Source organism: Pygoscelis adeliae, unplaced genomic scaffold, assembly GCF_000699105.1.
Source record: "Pygoscelis adeliae isolate BGI_AS28 unplaced genomic scaffold, ASM69910v1 Scaffold316, whole genome shotgun sequence".
Classification (NCBI taxonomy): domain Eukaryota; kingdom Metazoa; phylum Chordata; class Aves; order Sphenisciformes; family Spheniscidae; genus Pygoscelis; species Pygoscelis adeliae.
The window spans coordinates 1,404,043-1,423,629 of NW_008824905.1; the positions used below are offsets into that span (position 1 = coordinate 1,404,043).

General features: G+C 41.5%; 1 protein-coding gene across 2 annotated transcripts in view; it reads right to left on the reverse strand.

Annotated features, from left to right (window-relative positions):
• Positions 1 to 19,587, reverse strand: part of ANTXR2 (anthrax toxin receptor 2) — a 121,309-nt gene that overhangs the window by 55,314 nt on the left and 46,408 nt on the right. Inside the window, exons 10-12 of one of the 2 annotated variants that reach the window (XM_009324891.1) lie at positions 11,468 to 11,483; positions 7,596 to 7,691; positions 878 to 919 (exon numbers count right to left, since the gene is read on the reverse strand). In XM_009324891.1, coding sequence (XP_009323166.1) covers positions 878 to 919; positions 7,596 to 7,691; positions 11,468 to 11,483 — 154 coding nt within the window. Of the gene's footprint in view, positions 1 to 877; positions 920 to 7,595; positions 7,692 to 11,404; positions 11,484 to 19,587 lie in introns of both variants that reach the window. The other variant, XM_009324890.1, reaches the window with a different exon arrangement.

The window sequence follows — 19,587 nt, forward strand, 5'->3', positions numbered from 1 at the left end:
GGTCATGTTTGGAAATATTTTTAATGTTTTGCATGGAAAAACATTGGTGGTGACGGTTAGGAACGTCCAAATGGGGAATCTAACTGTGTATTCTACTGACAATCATTCATTTGCCTTGTCCTTTTCCTTTCCACTAATAAAAATAAGCAAAACACACAAAAAGAAAAGGATTTACAGTGGCTTCTTCTACGGAAAATATAATGCCTTCAGAGAGCCAGATCAGCAGCCCTACTCATTTGGATTCAGCAGATGGTGTTCAGCAGATCTACAGATAAAGGTTACACAGCTGATCACAGTTTCCTAAGCCAACCTTTGTCAAAGTCGCTCTTGGCTGCCTCAGCTCCGTGAAGTGTGTCTTATCGTGGACTTAACTGTCAGAGTACACTTGAGCACGCTCAAGCAATTGGCTAAATCAAGACCAAGGGGGCAAAAATACTGAAGACACCAGAAGATCCTCTAGCGCATTATTGCCCGTAAGAGGGAGAGAAATTCCCTTATAAGGGTTCTTCAGTGTCTGGAATGCCAAAGCTGTGGGAAAATGCTGTTTACATCATACATGAATCTTCAGACTGTTATACAAGAGCTACTCAGTCTTTCTGCTTTTGCTGCAGAATGGGAAAAATAATGTTCAACTATCTTGGGATAAAGCCCCTAAATATTTCTGTGGATTTGAGTTTAATTCATGCTACAGTGACATGACTGAGGCAGAACAGAGATTTGGACTTTGGCCATCCCGCTCTCAGCTTAAGGCTTCCCATGGGGCAGTTCTTTCTTCTTCAGCAGCTAGGACAAAGACCCGGATTCGCAGAACACGGGAAAGCACAGAGGAGTGGTATCGTGTAACCTGTGTGATGAGCGGAGCATCATCATACCGTACCTCTTTTGGAGCTGGCGGAGGTGGAGGGGGATCTTTGATGACCTGAAAGAGCCAAACGTATAAAAGCATAAGGAATTGCACTGGCAGCATCCAAAAGCCAACAGAAAATTTTAAAAGAGTTAACTGTCTCCATCTGAGTCCCCCACATCTGCTTGCAAACTGGCAACCGCTGCTGCCAAGTCCCTTGGGTATCGATTATCAAGGCCTTCTGGAAATTAACACCATCCGTCTAATAGAAAATAACATCAATTGACTGGCAGACACTCTTTGGGCAGACGTGTCTGCCACTTTGCTTCCTGACCGGATAAGACTCAGTCATTCTAAGTAATAGCCAGTGATGAAACCCTGTGGAGTTAATTAGCAAGCCTGGGAGGAAAAGCATCCCAAGGTCTATGTGAGGTCTTGCATAATCTTGGGCCAAGATGCCTGCTTCCTTGTGCCATGCTGCTGGATAATTTCTGGCGCAATGACAAGTGTGAAATGCCTTCTGGTAGCTCAGGCTTCACCTCTAGTTGTCCAGATCATTTCTGTAGATCACACATTTCAGGTCTAATAAGTTAAGTCTGTAGTTCCTTGACTGTTCAGTGTGGATTGCCTGCAAGTGGGAGTTACATTCACAAAGCTTCTTAAACTGTTTCTGGATAAGGCCCGCCCTTGGGATAATTCACTTACACCTATATTTAAACCTCTACCTACAGTTTCTTCCTGTTCCCTTTCTCACATACATATTGTAAATCTCTGAGTTCCCTGGTACTGACAGGAACCCACTGAACAGTACAGGGAGAGGAAGAGGAAGACAGAGAAAAAAACTCTTAAATTATTAAGATGAAAACTGAATGCACAGCCATTCTCCACAAGAAAAGCAGACTTGTAAGCTAAAAAGAAGTACTTCAGTGATATCAAGTCATTTTTTCTGCTTGAATATTCTATAGAAATGACTAAAAATACCCTATGAATATAAAGGAGTCTGTTTCTGCTATGCCTTACTATTATACAGTCATAACCAAAACTGTCCATGATGACAAACACCTAAATCTCCTAATACAGGATTAAGTACCTTAATTTAAATATGTCTTGTTTTATTCACTCTGTGCTATTAATTATAGTACTTTCATTTACTCTACCACTGCCTATAAATAATATCGCTGCACAGATGTATAGCATCGTACGTAAAAGAAACATATTTTTCTTGACCAATAATCAAGAGTTTTCCTTCTTGGTTTACATTTCAAGTCACAGTGCCACCAAGATAGTTACTAGTTACTGCCTAAACAAGCGATGGACTTTTAGCACTGGATACAGGAATTCTGTCAAATAAGAGAAATAAGTTATGGCACCCTTGGAAACATTTTTCCACAGCGCTTCAGGTTTAAGATACCGAATTGTTCCTCAAGCAAGCTCGGAGTCCTTTGAGTGGATTGGAAAGTCAACTACGGACAACCAGACATCCCTTTGCTGCGATGATGTTGCAAAAACATGCCAGAAATTACTTTCCTTTAAATATTTCTGAATACTTTTTCTTCCCACCAATCGGGAATTTTCAGAATACTTAACAGAAATCAATTATTTAATTAGTGAAACATTCCTGAGAGCCAGATTGGAATTACTGCCCTAACTTTACAAGAAACAACAACACAGAGGGATCGTGAGACAGATTCTGAGAGACGCTTGGATGCTGAGCAAGATGCTCCAAAGCATGAAGATACTTAATTCTCATTGAAAGCAATTAAAAGACTGGAAACGGTAAAACAGTATTTTCAATATATTAAGGGTCACCTTATCTTATTTAATTTCCATTCTTATTTCCCTTTTGCCTGTCTCTAACGATTATCTCAAAAAAATGTATTTTGCTGCCAAGACTGCAAGCTGTACAGGGGGGAAAGGCCTAGCTAGGTTGCAGATTTATATAAATGCATATTAAACGGTATTATCACTCCACTTTCTGTAGTTCTACGATTCTTAAGTCTTGCAGTCTCTCCCGAGCAAAGACAACTTTGCATGGTAAACTTCTTTGTGAGGAATGCTAAAGGTTGCTTGGGCCCTACGCCTGTTGATATTTACGGAATCACGAAAGGCTCTACTTGTTGGACCTCACTGGGCTTCAAAAGTCACGAGTCAATGACAGTTTTTGTTTGACCCCTTGAGCAAAGGATCTAATCCTATGCCAGCTGCTAAACTCCCTGAACTTATAGGGGAACCTTGATTTGAAGCTAACCAATACATTAATTAGCTGCTATTTCTAATAGCTTCAGAAAATCAAACTTGTTTTAAACGTGACAGTGGTGTGAGAAAATAATCTACTTTGAGTAGCAGATACTCACCCCTGCTGACAGAAGTGGAATGTAAATGCCTGCATCCTTATGTTTCCACAGGCTCCTCACACACTCTCTCTCTCACACACACGCACACACAGATTATTTTCAGTCTTGTGTGATATTTCAAGTGAAATCAGTAGAAAGCCATTTTTAAAAAAGAGAAATCCGAGGAACCCGTGCAGCTTTGGCAGAAAACAATGCAAATGTAGCATGAAGCTGCACATACTGAAGATCGTAATACTGCAAATTAATTTTTCCTGAACTTGATTCAGATTGTTTAAATACTGAAGACTCTGAATAATGCTGTTGTCTTATTAACCCCATGTAGAGATGGATTACTTCCTAGTTTTGTTTTGTTTTATTATCATCATCACCAGGCAAGGCTGCATCTCATTTATTTAGTTGCAAAGAATGAAGACTTGAGTTTGGAGGAGAGCCGATTTCTTAAAAAAAAAAAAAAAAAGAAAGAGAAAAAGTTAGTTGCTTCAGGCAACAGTCCCTTTGATCTGCTCATTAACACTTCTCAAATGTTCACATGATGTGGGCATTAGGAAATGTCAGCACCAGAGCCTGAAGCCAGCTTGATGCGATCATATGTTCTGATATTGAGGGAAGAGTGAAAGAACTGTCAACAGTGAACTGCCTTTAAAAAAAAGGGCGAGAGGGAGGAAGAAAAAGAAAAAGGAGTCCCCCTACCCCAGCCTGTAAGTGTACACGGACCTTGTAGCAAGGAACGCTGCCAAGACTGAGTCCTAGCAAGGATGAAGTGGAATGTCTCAACCACCTGAAGCTCACCATTCTGTCTGCAGGTGGAGGGGATCACACGCTCGTGTGGCTCCGGACGCTCGTTCTGTTCTGTCCGCGATACCTTTTGCCTCTCTTTCTTCCATTTGATTCTGAAGCATGGGATGCTTACAAGGTTTGAGGGCTGCTGCTTTCTTCCTTGCTCCTGTTCTTTGTCCCATGAAACCAGACACTCCACTCTGCCAGGCCAAGTGGAGGAGGGGAAGAGGAGGTCCTGCCTGGCCCTAATATGCTGCCTCTCTTGTCAAGGACACTGGCACCAAAGCCCAAAACTACATAGTCAGAAGTGGCAATAACATGCAATGTGAGAACCTCAAGTGCAGGAGAGAGGGAAAAGAACGGAGGCACAGTATAATGATCTGAGGAAATGGACATCTAAACAAAAAGAAAGGAAGAGTCAGTATTTCGTAATAGCTTCAATGCAACAGTATGTGGTTTTGGAACTCAAGATTGTTGTAGCAATGAGTCCTAAAATTACCTTTTCTTTTTAAAGAAACAAATAATAGCCATGAGAGGTGGGAGGAAACAACAGAGGGCACTAACATTTAGAGTGCCATGGTTTTATTGCTCCCATAGAAGTCAAGCTGCTTCTTGGTAATAACTTACCAATCTACGGCTCAAGACTTCCCTAGAAATAGCCAATTACTCCTGTACCAAACACTATATGCAGAAAAGATGCTCAGGGTAAGTTACTATCCCTTAAAGTAAACATCAGGGAGGAACAGACTTAAGCACAAAGTGAAAGGGGCATTTTCTCACAGCTCAGTGCAGCTCTTTGTGGAGATGTAGCTCCACACAGGAGATTAGCCCAGACAGAACCCTGCCTTAATGCCACGGTGCATCTTTGGCACCCAAGGTAGTATCTTTGCCCTACAATTCGTTATAAAGGGCATCTATTTCAGTTAATTGGGTCCTAGTTTAGCTATCCCTCCACAGCTCTGCATGATGTGTTGATGTACACTTGTAATGTAAACTGAACTCCTTTCACTTATAACAGGCATAGGCTGGTGCAGCTAATATTTTAACGTATCATACTGGCATAGCTACCAAAAGGGCTGGAAATTAATACTATACATTTGACTTTTTTTTAATGTAGGACTTTGACATTAAAAAAATACAGAAAGCACCTTACTGATTGTCATTACAGAGTAATCACTGGAAAGAGAATTCCTGCTCTCAAGAGACTGAGATACTGCAATCGCTCTTTACTGTAATGAAAGGAAAATGCATAGTATATGAAGTTTTACTATACCATGGGAACTGACCACTGACCAAAGTGAAGAGTATTTTGATTTTTTTCACTAGGTTGTACATGTGTAAACCCGAGGCTGAAAAAAAAAAAAACATCCACTTGGCAAATGATTAAAACTGCATGTGCAACTGAATATGATGTGATCAACTGAACTTCCAACTGTAGAAGACTGATTCTGGGCTAACATAAATTAGAGACGCATGGATTATGTTCTGACAGTCATATTCAGCTAGTGACAAAACCCAGAGTTTTAGTGAGCTAACTCATTCTGAGATCTCTGACAAACTAAAGGAACATGACGTTTCCTGATATCAGTCGACTCACAAGGAAGTGTGGTTGTCTTGGGGGGAAAAAAAAAAGAAAAACTTGAGAAGTCAGGAAAAGGACAAAAGAAAAGCAGCTGCTTTCAGAAAAGCAGCTCTTGAGAAAGGATATGATCCCTCTCAACAACGATGAATGAGTAGTGAAACAACTCACTCCAAAGTATGTCTGTAATTAGCTGACAGGAGACACTGCAAAAAAGTTACTTGGCTTCAATTAAGGATTTAAATTGTATTTTACATGTGTATTTTTAAAATAACTAGACTTTGAAACACAAAATGTTTGCTTTTCTACCAGCATAAGTCTGCTGCAATATTATTTCCTTCATGTCCTCCATCTCCCTCTCACCCTGCCCCAGATGACAGATCTATGTGAAATGGCTAGCTGTAGCTGCTTTCTACGGACAGAAAGCGTAGAAAGTAAGAAGTGTGAAGATGGTCTATGAATCAAGGTTAACCAATAATTTTAACATAAGAAAATAGGAAGCTTTCTTCTTACTGATTTCAAATTTTCCTTTTCCACAGGAAGGCTCATGATATAAAATAAAGTTGAAGTAAAACGACTAACAACCTCCCTAGATTTCCCATGGGACTGTACTGGGGAGAAAGAGACAGAAGAGAGTCTTTTTATTAGAGAAGAGCTCATAGTTCTTGCCTCAGAAACCCCAGACCGTGAGGATGCAGATGGGGGCTGAGGACATCTTGCCCTAGGATAGCCTGGGGCCTGACAGACTACGCCAAAGCTTTTGATTATCAGCATGGTCAGCGAGAGGCCAGTTCCTCTGCTGCCCCAGGTTCCACAAGCTCGAGACAAGATGTGGTGGTTTAACCCCAGTCGGCAACCAAGCACCACACAGCCGCTCGCTCACCCTCCCCCCGCGAGTGGGATGGGGGAGAGAATTGGAAGAGCAAAGTAAGAAAACTCATGGGTTGAGAAAAGAACAGTTTCTTCATCATCATCATCATCATCATAAATTGTAATGAAAAGGAAAACAACAAGAGAGAGAAAGAGAGGAACAAAAGCCAGGAAAAATAAGTGATGCAACCGCTCACCACGCGCCGACCGACACCCAGCCACTTCCCGAGCAGCGATTGCCACGCCCTGGCCAACTCCCCCCCCATTATATACTGAGCATGACGTCATATGGTATGGAATACCCCTTTGGCCAGTTTGGGTCGGCTGTCCTGGCTGTGCCCCCTCCCAGCTTCTTGTGCACCTGGCAGAGCGTGGGAAGCTGAAAAGTCCTTGACTTAGTATAAGCACTGCTCAGCAACAACTAAAACATCGGTGTGTTGTCACATTACTCTCATGCTAAATCCAAAACACAGCACTGTACCAGCTACTAGGAAGAAAATTAACTCTATCGCAGCCAAAACCAAGACACAAGACAAGGAATACAGTAACAGCCTGGAAGCAATCTCCACTTCCCAAGTCCTCAGCACTGTCATCGAACTGGATGAATAATAGACTTCACCAATTTAAAAACCCCAACATGCAAGGAGATGGAATGAGTTAGTGAAACAGCATTGCTGACTGCTGCTAGAAGGATAAAGAGTGCACTCAGATGAAGAGAGATGCAGTGTGCAAGGGATTATTAAGACAATAAGGGATTTCCAACTTGAGAGCCCATAATGGACTAGAAATACCGATTTTAGCAACAGTACATTTAAAATGGTCCTTGACTGCAGGATAACATCTGCATACCATTACGGCCAACAACTTTCAAATAATAGAGGAAAAGCTTTTATCAAAGATTTCACAGAATGCTGATGCTGGTTCACATGTGTGCAGGTCTCAGAAAGCCAGAAGCACTGCTAAGAGTGCAGTCCACAGTGTTGAAGCTGGTCTCTTCTTCAATTTATTGCGTATCACTAATGAAAGAAAACTCCCCCAACGGATGGCTTATGTCACACGTAGCTCTCCTGTTACTTCACCCGTTTCCTATGGTATCTGTGTTTCCCAGCATGGTGTGAGTTATAATCATGAGTCACACATTCAGTGACTTTTTCTAATAGTCTTTACTCACCACTTTGCAGCAGAGGGGCCAGAACCACCAGAGCAGACCGAGTGCCACTAACAGTAACAGCACAAGAACAGCAATAAGCGCTGCTACTCCACTAGACTGCAAAGAAAGCAGAAAGACAGCGTCAGTGGATGTTGCAAGTAACTGCTGCCTGGTTTTCACGCTCACCCCAAACCAGCTTCCTACTGACTGATACAAATCCCAATCAAGTTGTTCCCACTCGTCAGATCCTATTCTTGCCTACGAGAAATTCCTCACAAAGGATCAAGAAGGGCGTCCTTGCCAAATTTGTATTTGGCACAAGTTCGGTGACACCCTCCACTGTAAGTCTCCTCAGTTCCACAAGTTACACAGAGGTAAACTAGGATGCTTCAACAGGAGCTGCGTATCACAATGAATGATATATCAACACTAAAAAGAGGGACAAGATGGTAAGATGCTATTCATGTTTCTCATTCCCTACATATTCTGGGGCCTGCAAGTCTCAGGTATTCTAAGGGACTGAACACAGCGTGCTGAACCCAGCAGTACTGATGGACATATTAAATTGAAAATGACAAAACTGAAAACTACTTTTTTCTGCCTACCTGTAAACCTAAGTTCAAATTAAGTCATTCCGTCATGGGTAACAGGCCCAACGTGCCCCAGCGCAAGCCAGGATTATTTCTGCTGAAGTTAGTGGATTCATTTTGACGTAGAAATGATATCCTTGACATAAGCATGAGGCCCAACTTGAAGAAAAGAAAGGGTACATTGACTGCTAAGACACAAACAGGGAAAGTCTCCTCCTAAGGCTGTGGGTGAGAGGTGCCCTCCTCTTCTCATGAGGACACACGTCTGTATCGATTGGCGGTGGGTGCAACTTTAGGGCATCTCTACAAACAATACATATATAAGGCTTTTATGCTTATCGCCCACACATCTGGGACATTCACACTGTACAGACTATAGCACACTAAATCCCTGTAGCAGTGCTATTTGAACCTGCAGCCACCATCCTAAAAAATTCTGAACGAGCGTAACTGCTTCCAGCAATACTGCTTTTAATGAAGAAATGAGCAGCCCATCTCCCGCCACCTGAAACCCACATCCTGTAGGTGCTTTTATTGTTACACTTGGTGTTCTGTGCTGCTGTGCTGGTTTAGAGCAACACTGAGAAAAAAGCAGCCAGTGACCTTATAAAAATAGAAGTTATTCAGACTTCAGCTGGGGAAAAAAGAAAGGAGGGCCACCCAGGGAATCACTAAGGCTGGAGTACGGCATGAGTGATACTGTCAAAGTGAGAAAAGTACTGGAGATACACCATTGCAAATGGAAGGTGAAACAGAGCTTTATTCCAAGTACATGTAGGTGCCGTGAGGCATACGCATTTACAAGAACCAAGTAAGATGCATGCCTTGGTCCCTAGATGCAACATGTTTTTTGTTTGTTTTCACTGCAGCAATGCGTGTTTGCTAGGGGAAGCTGTAACTTGTAAGTCATATACCAACTAGCCATCAGCTGCTCAGCTATCAGAATTAGTGGAACAATTCTAGCAGTGACCCATTTCTTGCAGTTGCCCATCTGCTACTATGGAAACAGCAGTTCTCCGTGTATGGAGCCATCTTTGCTGCAACATGTATGAAAGGAAAAAAAAAAAAGGAAAAAAAAAAGGATGATCAGAAGTACAGCAGTTTTTCCTGTCAATGCACATCTGTACTCATTCCGTTTCCTGTTAGTGAAAACTTTTGACCACAGAGAAGCACTGTTAGAGTGCAGCAGAGTGAAGACAGCCGTACCTAGCAATTTGGTATGATCTGCTTTGCATCGATGCTTTGTTTTTACCTCTCTGTTCAATCTTAGCGATTTTTAAGGGGGCATGGGGACAGACTTAACGTGCTGCTTTCTCTGAAAGGACTAAGATAAAGAGAAGAGCAGTCTACTGTTAGTCTCCAGCATTGTCCTGTGACTGTACTGTGCTTACGTTATCATGCCGAGAGGCTGCTTCAGCATGCTTTGGTGTAAGATTGAAATGCTTCCGAATGATAGAGGCCTTACACAGAGAAACGTGATTTGGGTAGTGTGTGTTTCTTCAGCTCTCAATTCATTCAGGCTTGCTTTCTGAAACTGAAGGGCTGAACTGATATGACTCCCATTTCTACAGTTAACCCAAGTATTTAGTTTTTTAATGAATGTAAGAAAAATGGCATTTTTTTCTCTTTTAGGTTAATTACCTACGAGTGATAAAAATACTGTTGGAAAAATACATGATGATAAGCAGAAGGTACCGTTCTGTATGCTTCTATGCCTGACAGAAAAGCTGCACTGAAGTCACACTTTCAACGAGAGAGATTTAAGGAAACACGGTATCCATGCGCAGCACGTTTTCAAAACCTCCATTCCTACAAAGAGGTCTTGTGTCTAACTGCAAAAATTTTAACTGTCCTGCCTATGCAATACAAAAGACAGAAGACAAGAAGGGAGAGCAGAAATGTGAGATTATAATAATATATATAATAAATAATGTAATTTTATATATTAAGTTAGAAAAGTCACTGGCTGCGTAAGTATGTGGTTTATCCTAGAAGCTGTTTAACTCTTTTCTATAAGCCTATGATAAAAACAGAGCAGGATGTTCACACTACCTTAACCTTAGGCTTAAATTAGGTACTCCAGCCTGTGCTTTGACAAAGACTGTCTCCCCTGATTAACAGAGTTAAGAGCCTACACTCCTTGTTCAGGCACGAAAGTTAGGTATCTAGAGTTACGTAGCGTTAGTATCCTCCTGTAGGATTATAACCACCTTCCATACCCAGGCTGAAGTCCTGAGGTTCTGCCTACTCAGCTTCAGCCTGCTCCCACTGATCCTACTCCGTGGAACTGTGCTGGAATGGGACCCCAGGTGACTCTGTCACACCTGGCTCTTATGACATGATTATATTTATAGTGAGCAAGTCTCTGATGGCACGGAAGCTTCCCAATATTTTGAAAGCCACGGATGCACACTGTGCTGCAAGTAATTTGTTGTAATATATTTAGCAAAATACAATTCACACGCTATAGAAAAATATAAGGCCCGCACAGACAAGGAACACACAGATACTGCTTGGATCTCAGGGCAGAGCCGGCTGAGGTAGCCTGGGAGAGGAGGAGAATTCCGGGGCTTTCCCTCTACATACAGTTCTGCATATGGTCTAAATCAGCAGCCCCTGAAGCAGCTAGCAAAACAGATGCAGCAGCAATGAAAGGAGAAACCCTTATAACAGAGCCTGTGTCAGAAAGCAAAGGTAAATCTCCAAGCCTGCCACATAAGAGATGGCTTTCGTGTGTTATTAGGAAGTCTCAGGTGATACATACAGCAATACTTCACTTATGCAGAATCCTGCAAAAAAAGATCTTCCTTAAATAAAGCTGTTTGCCACCTTAATGGGAAGAATTAAGGGAATTGTTTTATATAACTGCAGAAAAAAATCTTGTCTGTAACCTGCCCCACACACTTCATCAGGGAATTCAAAACAGCTGAGAACTTTGTTGCACGTAGTGGTGTTATAAAACAGATTCTAAGCATGTCTCAAAATACAGAGAAAGCGACTTAGGACATATATATGTGTATGCACCTGCATATTAAGAAATTGTGTATCATTAAATTAGGTATATTCTGTACGTGTCTGCACACGTGTATTTTTTAGTTAGGTGGATTTGTGCATTCTAAACATCTAATGGGACTTGCCATGCGTGGAGGTTCTCTGCACCGAGAGGTCATGCAGCGGTAAAACCAAAAGAAAAACTGGATTTCAGGATTTTACATTGAATGATGTTAGCCATTTACTTACACACTCTGAAGCGGTGATTGTTAATGAGCTGGACATGAAAGATTGCCCTTCATTCAAACTCACCAAAACTTCCAGAGTTCTGGAAAGAGAAAAAAAAATTAGCAGCCATAAAACAGTCAATAAAAGCGCGTACGTGCTACGGAGGCACTTGTACGTACAGACTCTGTTCAACAGAGAAAGTGTTCCAAGAGAGGAAGATGGGAGTGGGGGCCTCTGAGCTGCACTAGACATCAGAAGTGACCTCACAGAAATCACAAAACTAACGTGATTACTTTGTGTTACGATTTCTAGAAACCTCTGATGACTTTTAAGTGATCAAGATATTTTAGCTGCTACAGGGTTGGACCTTGTAGCTTTCAGAAACCAATCTTTGGTCATTTCAGAGTGAGCTTTCTTTTCCTCAGTTTATGCTGCTTAAAATGAACAATACAGTCTCCCGTGGGTACTGTGTTGATTACTATTTGGAAATCAGTTTAGTCTTCTCGATAGAGAGCTCTCCCTTCTCTATTATGTGTAGCATAAAATACTCCAAAAAGTTTTACATAAAATGAATTGAAGTTCAACTGTAAAAATAAACATTGTTTTGTCTGTTCCATAAACATTTCTTTAGTCATATGCAGACATTATGGATAAAAGTGTCGGATAATTATAAATGGTCAAGACTTTCTATAAATAGTACATAAACACTGCATACAAATAGTATGTGTTTTACATTTTACAAATTAACCCTAGAAGAAAACAACACATGGTGAATGTTAAACATAAGAAGACTCTTCAGCTTCTCTGGCTTGGATTCCCAAGATTCAGACAGTTTATATTATGCATAGATGTAATTAAATAAAAATATAGATATCCATGAACTAAAATGATTCATCATTTATACCATTCTTATATGTCATGAATTCTTATTCTGGCACAAATGCTTTAGTCAATATGGAGTTCAAAGCTATTTTAACTAATTTGGCTAATTTATTTTTCAGTTTTAGTAAAAATGAAGTAAGTTGCTTCCGCTACACTCATTTTTAAATGATCTGTGTTACGAATAATTGATCTTACAGAAAGAATAACTCTAATTTACATCTAATTATTACTGGAATAAGTGAATCGGAACAGGTAAGTTCCCTTCCAACGCACTAAATAAAGCAAACTATACCAAAACTTTTGTTAGTGATTATTTTTTTAAATGTGATGCTTTTAATTATTTTTTTTATTTTCAATGTTTTGCTTTGCCACTTTAATGAGAAATGCTGTGGGAAATTTCAGCATGACAATTCTGCTCGAGTTTGACTGGCAAAACAATCCTATTGACTGCAGCGTGAGGGGATTTCACGCCGTGCCTTTTCTTGATTGGAGAAGGTCTTACATAGACGCTGTGCTGTAGAAATGCAGCCCGGATCCTGACAGGTGTCCCTGAAGAAATTTGTGTGTTTAAACTCTTAAACTTTTTGGAGAGTCGCGCATCATAAATGTATCACACGAAGCGTTTTTCTGTCCAAGTCACTAACCTACAGCCCAGTTACATTAACGTGACTCTTTCCGGTGTCCTGGAATCACATCCTTTTGCACCCTGGTCATACCACTGCATTAACCATGACTGTACAGGTGTAACTGAAGCATAGAATCGTAGAATATCTCAAGTTGGAAGGGAATAACTGAATTCAGTCCATAAATACTGAAGAATCCACAGCACACACAAGTATTTTTGGATGGCAACTTTTCAGTCAAGCACAAATTCAAAGAGGAAAGATTTATTCTTTTAAATGTTTCATTTTCCCCAATTAGCCCTGTCTTTTGAAAGCATGACTTAGAGAAACAAGCCACAGGCTCTGCACCAACTTTTGAACTTGGTTACGCCCAAGAAAGGGCATTCATTGAGGTCACGTTTCCTGAACATAAAAGCTGTTCAGCCTTTCTACTTTTTCTGAACTTTCCTAAGTAATGGTGGGTGCCTTCGCACTGACTGATGCCATAATGGGGATTATATTGATTGGTTCAAAGCCTGCTAGCACGCTAAGTACCCTTCCAACTGCTCTAAATCCAAATGTAGTACACCAAGTAATTTTGATTTTTAAATTAACGTACCATGTTCTTTAAGAACCTAAATGCTTATGTATCTCCTGCATTGACTTGACTTCTGATAATTTTTAACTGTGTCTAAATACACTGTAGGTTTTCCTCAGCTCTTTTATCTTTGTTTGGAACCGTTTCTGTAGTCTCTTGTTGGGCAAAACTTCCACGGAGATAAAAAATAATTCTGCGTATACATTAGTGAAGAACTGCTGGACTTGGCCAGTAACATCTGACTACAGTTGCTGCCAGCTACTGGGGTTGAATTTCCAAAACGCTTTCAGATGCTCGCTTTTTCCCCATTTCATTTTTTTTTTTAAAAAGTGAATGCGAATCCTCCATTTCCTATGCGTTTTTTTCTGCTATCCAATCAATTCCCTTTGCTGCCTGGCAATATCATCCTTCCTCCTGACCCGTGTGCGCTCTTGTCTGTCAGGAATATTTTCTACCATCATTTCACAATGTTTTTTATCCTCTGGCAGGTTGTTGATGTGCGTGACGTGCTACTACCAGTCCCAAACCTACATGGTTGAAAAGGAAGATGCATTGGTGGCTGACTACCGTTGCCAGCACTAGCAGGCACTATCTGAAATGTCATCTACTCGGGCTCGTGTGTTTTTCAGTTGAGCAACTAGGAAATAAAGCACATTTGAAACTTCAGAAGAGAAGCAAAGTACTGTTGAGGCATGTTCTCGCTATGCTAGCAGTACTTCTAAGTGCTACTCAGGTTTAATTTCGTTTTCCTGTACAAGAAAGCCTACACAAAGAAAACGCTAAGTCCACTAAAGTGATAATATAAATTATTTCATACAGATCTTCATAAAAGTAGGCTCCCACATACCCCTTAGACCTTTAGGAAACAAAATACTTCTTTTGCAGCAATGCTTCCTATACTCACAACCTCCAGGCTGCCCCCCGACACCCTGCCAGGTTTGCACCTAGCGAAAATCTAGGTGCGCATCGTGACTTATCCTGAAGGTGGACATTTTAACTCACTAAAATGCTGCATTTCACACAAACTGTTTCAGTGTGTGAGACAGCGTGTCTTAGGAATTCCTGGACCTGTGACTTGTGTGTCGGGCTTTCTTGGCTTCCCTAGAAGAAGTCCAGCTTTCAAGACTTAACAGTCGATCCTGTTAAATTTCTCGCTCTGTTTCTCTCTTATGCATTAAAGCTTGAAGCAAAAGTCACCTTTTTTTCTTCTACCTTCCCTCTGTCGTGCAGCAAACTACACATTCAGCATTATTTTCTTAAAATTATGGGGACGGTTCTCTCTTGCCTTCGTATGGAACATCTGTATTAGTCTTTTTCTAGCAGTGTTCTATAGCTACCACAGTTAACGCTATTTGCCACTGTGAGCTTGATGAGTCTTGGCTGAAACATGCAAAATTTGTCTAATTTAGCTATTAAGAAACGAAGCTGTGTTTTCAGATGGTCTTTGCTAGCAAATTGAGCAAAACAGGAACCTGAAAGACATTTGGATAAAACAGTCCAGAAGAACATCTTAACCCATACTAAAGAAAAGGATCGTTGCCCAGGTATCTTGTGGATCTTGAAATTTCCTTGAACTCACTAGGTTGTACGAAAAATTTTGTATAATAGCTAAGATTTCTAAGTGGACTAATGCCCACGTTTACACCTTACTGTTTGCAAGATAGAGCTGGCCTCTGTTTGTGTCCACTGACAAGCTCCACTCAAACAGGGATTCCCTGATGGATCGAGAAGCGGTAATGTTACCACTACTGTCTTCTACTAGAAAAGGCAGCTTTAAATTCCAGCCCCACCAAAAAACGTTTGCTTGGCTGTACAGGCCTGAGAGCTGCGTTCCAGCTCTATTCACTTATCTAAATAGTTTACCTGCTATTTAGGAGGAAAACAGTGAGTAGGGATGTCTGTAATCCGTTCTCTTGCGCGACTTGCCCGAGTCCCAGAGGGGTGGTGTGCTGAGCGGGCAGGGTCACGGGGACACAACTCCGGCATTTTAAGCTTTTTTTTCTTAGCTTCAGAACACAGCCACATTCGGGCACCAGGTAAATGACAAATAATTCCTATTAGAGTGCGTGAGTTGGTGGAAACATATCCTCAGAAGTGGCACAAAAAGCTCAGTGCGCCAAAAACGCCCAGGAAGAAACTTGCCATTAACTGAACAGAAGCGTACCGCAAAGTCTGCTCAGGCCAATTACTGAAGGCCAGTTATTACAGACCGTTACTAAAATGCGGAGCTTACACGTATTTTTAGGAGGTGCCACTGAGCAAGCTCCTGTCACCCTCTGGGACTGAACTCTGCTGCCAGTGAGGTCTACAGATCTGATCCTCATTAAGCAACACCTCTGTGCACCGTTCTGGCAACACAGGAGGCCCAGAAAAGGCCACCAGTAACACACGTGTCTAAATGAGAACTGGGCCCACAGCTCACTGACTCCCACGGACTGCAGTAAGAGCAGGTTTCGAGTCCCTGGTGCCATGTGTCACCTCGCTACTGTCAAGCTTTGCATTCCCCCAACCTTTAGCTGTCAGACAGTCTGACAAATATCCCAAGCAACAGGCTCACTGAACACATCAGCTATCAGCGCAGATACGATGCAGTAGGAACAACCAGTTTCCCTATCAACTTCCATTCTGATACACAGCTGCAGGGATGAGCCATTTGAGACTTTTCATAGGAGTTGATCATACTCGCTCAGTTCTAGAAGCCACAGAGTGAACTCATACAGATAATTATCTCATCTTCAAAAGGGTGAACCTGTCAACATACAAAATCACTTCTTTCCTGAAATTGTCATGACTGTAGGGTATAAGAAGCGCGTTTTTTCATTTCTTTAGCATCCACCTGTTTGATGGGCTATGTGTATTTCTGATTCATAGAAACACTACCCCTTCAAATCTGGAGTTCCAAAAACTAGGTGCCCTATTTCTTCTACTCACTCATTCACAAACATCCAAGAGAAAGACATATACATAAATACGTCTAACGGTCACTAGTAACTGTCCACATGTGTGAGTCTTTTAGCTCAGCACTCTGCATAAACTGCTAGTATTTTGAAAGTAAAATGACATGCAGCAATGATTCTATTTTTTCGCGCACCTTCATTTCCCACTGGCGATTGTCAGTATTCTGTGAGTGTCAGGTTCCTTCAGTAAAGCTCAAATCACCTAAGAGCTGAACCAGCCTATGTCACCATATTACACTTCCAAATCTTTGGGTCTCTGCTTGATACTTTTTTCTGTAGGCTGGAGGAATACAATTTAAAGGGTTATGAGACTGCAGTGATTTTTCATGACAGGCTTAGCTCACGAGGGAAGGAGCAGCACAGAGTTTGGTCAGCTGGTCATAAGACCATACCTTCAGTCTCCCTGGCGGAGGTGATCAGAAACGCCTAAAAAATGTCTCCACAGGCTCTAAACGCCTGGTTTTTGTAAGTCTGTATGGCCAGATCTCCCAGCAATTATTTATGTGATTTACATGATTACACCCATAGTATCTTAATTGCTTTCCAAAGATTCAAGGAAAATTGCCTCTCCTTCTGCTGAGGTATGTACAGAGAGTGAGACAATAGAAGAGAAGATGTTGGTGTCCCACCCTAGCATCGAAAGAAAGACCATGCTGGCATGTGAGGCCCATGTTTGAACCCTCACTGTGCTCGATTCACTGTGCATCTGGTCACACCCAAACAGCACAGCTACGCATGCGAGGGCAGACTGTCCCTGAAGCAAAACAGACATTTTGACACAACCCTATTTTGGCAAGGAAAGGTTAGACTGATACTAGTTTTGTACCAGCCCAGAACAAAACCAAGCATTGAGCTCTTGACAGCTGCTGCGTAACAGAGTATCTCCTCAGGTCAACCCTGAATAAAACCCACCAAGAATCAGGAAGTGTAAATGCTGGTGTTGCTGTAGCAACCCAGGAAGAGATCCTCCAATGTCCAGCTCAAGCCCCACCTCTGCTGTGCGACACATTCTGTGTGAGTCACGGTGTGGATTTTTACATCTGTCACGGGAAGGGGAAGCAGACCCTGAGGATAACAATCAGAGATTCTAATAATCGAGGCTCGCTCATGCTGTGCACAAATACCCAGGCCTTCTTGCAGTTATACCCAAGAACGCAAGGCGTCAACCAGCTTCTCTATGTCTAGCTTGAAAAACACGGCTGCGGGAACAAGCCTCCAGGGAAAGGCAAGTGCAGCCCTTCACACTGTTCCTCAAAAACGCAGCAGTCCCCAAAACCAGCATCTTTTTAAGGTTTTTAGCCAGGATGCTCATTCCTATCTTCTGATCACTTCTGGCACAGCACTGGAGTAAAGCTGAATCAAAGAGATGGCAAACTTGAGCTAATAAGCCTGTGTAATTAACATGCTGCGCAGATACTCACAAACTCTATTGCTTTTTAAGTACCACAGGTCTAATGTGCAATTTTTCTAGTGGTCCATACTTTTAAAGCTATTTGACTGTAATAGGAAAAACTGTGGGTTTTATTTACAGTTCATAGCCCTTGCTCAGTGTGGAAGGGATTTTCCTATATTTCATCTGTGAAGTATTGCTTTTTGGCTGGGAATCAATCCTGGAAAACTTAGTCTGAAAAGAACTTTTAAAAAACGTCCTTATTCATGACCAAAGTTAACTACAAGACTCTTGCAACTTTAACCTGCATCAGTCATGGCCCACTGGCCGTTCTAATAAATAATTTACCAAAAAATGTAACTTGAGAAAAACCAACAATTACAATTCTTTCTTTCCTTTATGTCCACTGCTGTTTTATTGTTACAGAAGAGGAACGTGGCCCACTGCCATATGTCACCACAGGTCTGGTCTAAAGAATTTCATACCCTGTGAAATACAGCTGACATTTCAATCCACAGTAACCTATTTGCAAAGTATTCATTTGCTCCTTACTTTATGAGTATCCAATAAAAGACTGCCATTTTATGACCCATTAAAAAAGATGAAAAAAAAAATTAAATAAAATTGTGAAAGACATTTGCTGGAAGTAATAAATAATTTACCTCCAATTTTCACGCACTGAAAATTAAACTGGCAACTGCTCAAGAAGTTATTAAAATTATGGTGACAAAGGTATTTTAGAATCAAGTGCCAGCATTAAAATAGCTAAAATGCTGTACATAGTAGGCAGGAAAAAAATAGATCTATGTATTTAAAAGGGTGCTTTCCCTTAAAAAAAAAACCTACCGCCATTAATTAATGTATAGCTTTATTACACAGTTAATATTGGTAAGCCAGTAGTAAGTAAGAGCGCATGTGTCTCTCTGTGTGTGTGTGTGTGTGTGTGTGTGTGTGTGTGTGTGTGTGTGTGTGTGTTCTAAATATATCTATACATACGCATCTGTGTGTGTGAGTTTGCATACAGATATATATGTATGTATACAGAAATCACACACTGGACAATCAGTAACAGTGGTGGGAGAAGGGTTTGGTGGAAGTACCGATTTAAGTATAATTTTTTGCACGCCTATCACTTTACCCCCATGTAGTTTACCATCCCCTACACAACAGTCTGGCAGCACAAAGGGGTGCCACTGTGACCATACTTTATTTTTATGGTCACCTGAAGGATGGGGAAACTGGAACACTGTGACTGACAATGAGATGTCAGTCACAGGTTCTCAGGTTTTTTTAAGACAGACATATTCGCCGCCGTTCACAGCTGGAGCAAATACAAGGTGTCATTCAGTGCAATTATTTTGTGTTTTAGAGTTTGAAGGAAAAGCTCCATTGCCAAACAATACTGACCTCACCTCAGGAGGTAGACCAAAATTTTTAGTGCCGGGTGAGGCAGCCTCTGTCATGCCACCCCTCATTTTCTGCCTGAAAGTTGAAAAGCACGGGTAGTGGCATACACAAGGCAACAATTAATGCTCAGCTATAAGGGTAGGGGAGACAGCTGCAGGACTCTGAGCGATAGGTGATGGTGTCTCAGCGGGGTCAGCTCTAATCTCGCTGTATGGACACAGAGGTTTCATTTGACCAACTTGACTTTGAAATCGTTGGCCATTATTTGCTGGGGATACAACTCATATTTACCCACACATTCTCACCAACCAAAGCACAGAGTAGCCTTCCCCCTGCTCCGGTTAACAAACACTCCAGGACCACAAATC